At 43.5% G+C, this 6,000-nt stretch overlaps 1 protein-coding gene across 2 annotated transcripts in view; it reads right to left on the bottom strand.

Moving 5' to 3' along the window:
- Positions 1-5,490, bottom strand: part of SP4 (Sp4 transcription factor) — a 69,490-nt gene extending 64,000 nt beyond the window's left edge. The window contains exons 1-3 of one of the 2 annotated variants that reach the window (XR_004421168.1): positions 5,266-5,471; positions 4,740-4,858; positions 2,679-4,233 (exon numbers count right to left, since the gene is read on the bottom strand). Coding sequence is in view for 1 of the 2 variants with exons in the window: in XM_033088672.1 (XP_032944563.1) it covers positions 2,679-4,233; positions 4,740-4,858; positions 5,266-5,272 (1,681 nt within the window). In the remaining variant the exon portion in view is untranslated. Of the gene's footprint in view, positions 1-2,678; positions 4,234-4,739; positions 4,859-5,265 lie in introns of both variants that reach the window. The other variant, XM_033088672.1, reaches the window with a different exon arrangement.
- Between the last annotated feature and the right edge of the window lie 510 nt (positions 5,491-6,000).

The raw sequence follows: 6,000 nt of genomic DNA on the forward strand, positions 1-6,000 counted from the left end.
ACTCCCAGGCCTTATTTATAAAGGGACACCAGAGGCACTTGCTCATTCTCCCCGTTCTAGAGACAGAAAGTACCCCAGGTCACACCCTTAATGTCTTAAAAGCTCAAAGTCAAAAAAAAAAATTAATGAAAACAGAGCTATTTCATTAGCTTCATTAAAACTACTCCAGGGTATTGCTCTCAATTCCAAATTGCTATCTTCTCCATCATCTTCTACACCTTAATTCAGCAAAAATTTGTCAAGCCCCTACTATGCTAGGAAATAAGGTAAAATCTGCAAACTCAGCCCAGATTAACTGCAAAGACTTGTAGAAATCAGGGTCCATTTCTGGTCTTTGTAACATGGCTGTCTTCTTAAAATGATTGAGCATATCTCTTAGAACATAGACCCCTCAATGTCAACAAAATTCAAAATCTTTGGTTTCAAGAGAAAAAAACAATTATGTAAAGTTCAAATTTCCTCATATACTTAAGTGCCCCCGCCACATCATGTATACTCTTTAAATAAAAAAAATTATCCCTGAAAATGAAAGGCTAAACACTCCTGTTGGAAGCAAATGCTCAGCAGGCAGCCAGTCACTATATGTTTGTGGAATAAAAACTCTAAGTTGTATCTGCCATCGAAATCCATTCTCTGAGACACTTATGAACCAGCTCCACACCCATCTGCTTCCACATTTTGCCTTCGGGTTCACTGCTAATGACTATACCCCTTGGTTCTCACATTTCAGTGAGACTTAGAATCACCTGGAAAGTTTGTTTGAAAAGGCAATTCCCTGACCACATCCCCCCAAAATTACAGTTCTACAAGCTGGATCCTGTATTTGTAATAATGCATCATTCAAGTGAATCAGACTTAGGTGGTCAGATACATAGTCTTAGTACCATTGGTTACCAACGGGCAAGGGCAAAAACCCTAGGTTGTAATTGATGTTAAAAAACAGAACTGACTATATCTAATGTAAATTATAAATTACTCAATTCTCTTAATCAAAATTCACTAACTGGTCTTTAAGACAAAACAAAATACAAGTGAAATAACTTTTGCTTTGACAATGCAAACTGCCATTCAACCCACCAAAAACACATTCTTCTGAAATACTGAGTTATTGTCAATGTTTAGAAAAAGAGTAGGAACAAAGAAAACTAAGGACCGTAATCCACAGAAACTTATAACTGTGCTGTAATAGTTTTAGGGGAAAAAGTACCACACACAAAATACTCCTTGACTAGATTACTGTCCTGTCAACACAGGAGCCATTAGCCACATGTGGCTGTTTAAATTAAAAGTAAACAAAATTGAACATCAGTTTCTCAGTTGCACTAGTCACATTTTAAGGGCTCAATAGCCACACATGGCAAGCGGCTAATACGTTGGATAAAACAGATTAGAACATTTCCATCACCACAGAAAATTCTATTGGATAACTCTGGTTTAGAGGTAATGGGTTTACACAAAACATGTAATAATCTCTGTTCTCCCAAATCAGAGAATTCTATCCAGCAATTTCCAATTTTAAATATATACATCTACTTTAGGTATTAACTGTAAAACAAGAACCTGAGCAAAATTTTTCTAAAACTTATTTCAAGAAAGGTCATTCAAAAGTGATATGCTTATTCATTTCAGATTATCAAAATACAAATATTTAAGTAAAGAGGTCTGAAAGTGCCAAAGGCACTAAACCCGCAACGAGGTTTTCACCAAATTAGAATCAATGAAAAGTGATTAATTACTGGAACACAAAAGGTATTAGATAAAATAAGACCAGTACAGAGATATTAAAATACTTAAGACTAGTTTTCTAAATACTTCAGAAGTATTATTTATATGCAGAATAAATAACTGCTTTATAACTGGTTTTAAAATGACCACAATTAATTCTAATTTGTGACATTTTACTATGACCACAATTAATTCTAATTGGTGACATTTTACTGTCTTCATTTTTAATTGCTTTCCATCAACTTCACACTAAAAACACCTGTAAGTAACATACGACCATAAGATGTACTCAAATATAATTTTATAAGTGAAGGATTATTAACTCAAAAGCCTAAGCAAACCCTGGTTTTAGCAGAAAAGGAGACAAAAGTTAATTTTCAACTTAAAATCATCTCTCAACTGCATCAATATCTAGTTTAAAACAATGCTGTATAATAAAACACAAAAGCATGGGCAACAGGATGCTGAAGCATGGGAAGTTAACTCTCAATTTAAGATAATTTAAGTCAGCCTTATTACAAAGTAGAATTAAAACTACAACAGACTCACAAGTGTATACTAATTGAAAGTTAGAACTACTTTCCCTTAAGGAAGATATAATCATTTTGACTAGTTCTTTCCGAAGAATTCAAGTGTACTCCAATATGATCTCTAAATTACAGAAGACAATTATGATTCTAACCAGGAAGTTTTGTTCCATGGAAGAGTTTTATAAAACTAACATATTTGTATTTAACACATAAACCTAATACTCAAATGTACAAATGTGAACAGGTCACATAATGATTACTGAGCTATGGTAGTTGGTATAACATTCCTGTGTATTTTAGATTCCCTCTGATTATGTTCACTTCAGAGGTCTATATCAAACCTAAGAATTAGCAAAGAAAAACAGTAACTGATTATTAAAAACTGCGTAAGTGGATCTTAAAGAGAAAACTGTAGTAACTTACCTGCAACACTAGTGATTGTAACTGGAACTCCTTGCACTTGAACGCCTGCAGCACCCAGATTGGCAACGCTCACAGTCTGAAGATTAGGCACTGATGCAAGCTGGGCAGTATTCAAAGTTATTGGGGCACCAGCAACAGCCACGGGAGCAATCTGAGCAAGAGTTGTGCCACCACTTGAGGACACTGGGGTGATGGTCAATTGTTGGGATAACCCAGCATTCTGAACTTGCAAATTGGAAAGACTCTGAATATTCTGAACCTGTACAGTTTGCCAACTGATTTGCCCTGAAGGTGTTAAAGTTGGAGCCCTGATAAGCACCTGAGTCGGATTTACTGCTTGAAGTTGAACATTCTGCAAAGGCTGCTGCTGGATGGTCTGAATTGTCTGCCCTGGCTGGAGCTGAAATGACTGTGGTGGAATAGCCTGAATTATCTGTTGCTGAGGCTGTTGGATCTGGATCTGTTGTAAGATAGGCTGGCCTACAATTTGCACCTGCTGAAGAGAATTTGATTGATCCTGTGTGTTCTGTATTCCATTAGACTGAAGCTGACTGGAGCTCTGGGCTTCACACTCAGTAGCAGCAGGTGTTTGAGATTCTTCAACAGTGCGTTCAGAATTACTGGCTGATGTGCTTGCATACTGGCCCGTGTCTGCTGAGCTCACCAATGTGTCACTGCTCGTTAGAGATGTTGAAGCAGTGGTTGTGCAGGTAGTGGAGGAGGAGGGAGATTCCGGCATAGTACTGGCGGAAGCAGTGGTGGTGGTGGGTGTGGAAACTAGCTGACTCCCATTGGAAGTCCCACTATCAGTAGTAGTAGCAGGCTGGCCGACCTGCCCAGTTCCTCCTCCTGCAGCCACGTTGTTTATCACTGGCAAAGCTAAAGTCACTCCTCCAATGTTAATTGGTAGGGTTGTTACAACTTGAGCCTGAGTACCAGGAAGGGTCTGTAATTGCAGTGGTATTGAAACACCAGGTCTAATTTGGACTGGAACTGTCTGATTTGCCAGGTTTTGAGCAAGAATATTCCCAGAAGCTGTCCTGTTAGCAGCGGTGAGTATAGCTTGATTACTACCTGCAGAAATGAGCTGAATTTGACCCTGCAAATCCTGTAGAGATGAACTACTGGTTGGATTGATCTGAATTTGCTGACCTTCCACTGTCTGAAGTTGTGGAATCACTTGGTACTGTACACTACCACTTGGGTTTTGTACTTGTATGACTTGAAATTGACCAGGGGTGGAAGAATTACCTGATTTAGTTTTTGTAGGAGATGCACTCCCGTTATTACTGCTGGAAGAACTAGATGAACTAGAAGCTGGTTGAGAAACGTTATTTTCTTTTGAAGCAGGAGGAGTGGAGGCAACAAGTTGCCAAGCGTTCCCAGCAAGTTGTGTTGTTACCAGTTCTAGCTGTTGTGGTTGGTTTTGAAGCTGCACCAATCCTTGGCTTGGATCTATAATAATTTGTTGTTGTCCAGTTGCTTGATTTTCACCAGGAGTCCCTATTTTGCTGCAAGTAGCTGCCAGTAAAGCCAGAGGAGAGGGCTGAGAATCCTACCCAAAACGGGATGGTAAAGGAGAGGGGAAAAAAAAGTGGGCGGATTTAGTGGAGGCCAGTAGTTGGGAAGGGCTTATTTATTTACTTTGACAGCTCTACATTTCAGAACTTACTCAGGAAGCGGCAGAAATCAAAAAAGAAATATTAACAAAAACAGTTAAGATATAGGAATAAGGTAGCAGATCCTCTAATATAAAGTTTAAATAAAAGGAAACGTCTAATCAACTTGCTTAAAAGTGTTATTTTCCTAAACTCAAAATGCCCTTGGGAAAAATACACACCGTTTTCTTATAGGCTGAGTTCCTGATGTAATTTTAAACAACGTTACCCCAAAAACGTGAAATCTTTATGAATTTACAATTTAACTTCCTCACTCGCAGAAAGATGCTTTGAGTGGATAAACATTTTTATTCTGTTCTTCATTTCTGGGTATGTAAAGGACAGAACTCCCTCTCTCCCCTTCCAGGTGGGTGATGAATTTTTTTTATATGTTTGCTTTTACCTGGGAGCCTGAGGTTTTGGGTTTTTTATTGTTACTCTCTGGCTCAGAGGTTTTCCCTCCTTCTGTAGCCATCGCCACTGCCGCCGCCGCCGCCTCCTCCTCCTCCTCCTTCTTCTGATCTGCAACAAACCCCCCATACACACGACAACAGGTTATTAGGATTATTACTATTCGTCTTCCCCCTCTCCTCTTCTCCCCCTCCCCCCGAACATTAATCTCCATAAACCCGCGATCCGCGCACACCGGCAGGGGGTGGGGGAGAAGAGGGAAGGGAGGAGGGGGATATCACAAAACGTGGTTTGAAACCCGACCCATCCGCTCCAGAGCAACACCCAGAAGGAGGTTGTTCTCAGACATTAAGACAAAACACAACCCTCCTTCCCTCCCCTTGATTCCCTCCCGCCCTCTCCTCCTCCCCTTAAAGCATCTCAGCGGCCCCGGGGGAGGGGGAGAACCAAGCAGGGTCTGGGGAGGGAGGGAGAGAGGGAGGTGGTGAAGGAGACCGAGGGGGGTGGAGAATACGTACCGCTCATCCCGCATTAACAGGACAAACCCTCAGACGGAGACACTGGGATAGAGGTGGGTGGGGGTGGGGGCGAGGCGGGAGGAGAGGCCGGTCCCGCCCGCCCGCGGTGGCTCGGAGGAGGCTGTAGCTGGCACAGGCTCTGCCTCTTTTTCCGCGAATGGCCGCCGCTGGGCTGTGGCGTAGCAGCTCCTCTCTCCGCCCGAGCCCGGCTGACTCGCCCTTGATTGACAGCGGCGGCGCGCGGCGCGGGCGGCGGCGCGGGCCGGGGGCGGGGCCAGGGCGGTGCGAGCCCGGCCGACTCCCCACCCCCCTCGGCCTCTCTCCGCCGGAGCCGCCGACTCTCCACCCCTTCCCCCAGCGGATTGGCCGCCGACCTGCCGGGGGCCGGGGCGCTGGGGCCGCCTCCTCTCCACCCCCTTTCTCGGGGTTATTCTTTCTGCAGCTTTTCTTTTCCTCCCTTGGCTCCTCTAGCGCGCTTTCTCTCGGCGTTCTAGCTCAGGCGCGCTGCCGGTAGGCTCTCCATACAGCCAAACTTGTTGTCTCAGGATATCCCGCCCCCTACTCATTTCCCAGCGCCCTCCCCTCAAAAACCTGCTCCAGCATCCCTCGGAATTGCCACTAAAGAAAAAAGTAGGGCTATCGCTCAAGAGAAGCGAGAGAGGCGGGTGAGGATGTGCACCGACCACCGACGGCTCGCCGCGCCGTGTGAACTGCCCGCTGCCCCCGCATAAGGAG

Source organism: Rhinolophus ferrumequinum, chromosome 20, assembly GCF_004115265.2.
Source record: "Rhinolophus ferrumequinum isolate MPI-CBG mRhiFer1 chromosome 20, mRhiFer1_v1.p, whole genome shotgun sequence".
Classification (NCBI taxonomy): Eukaryota; Metazoa; Chordata; class Mammalia; order Chiroptera; family Rhinolophidae; genus Rhinolophus; species Rhinolophus ferrumequinum.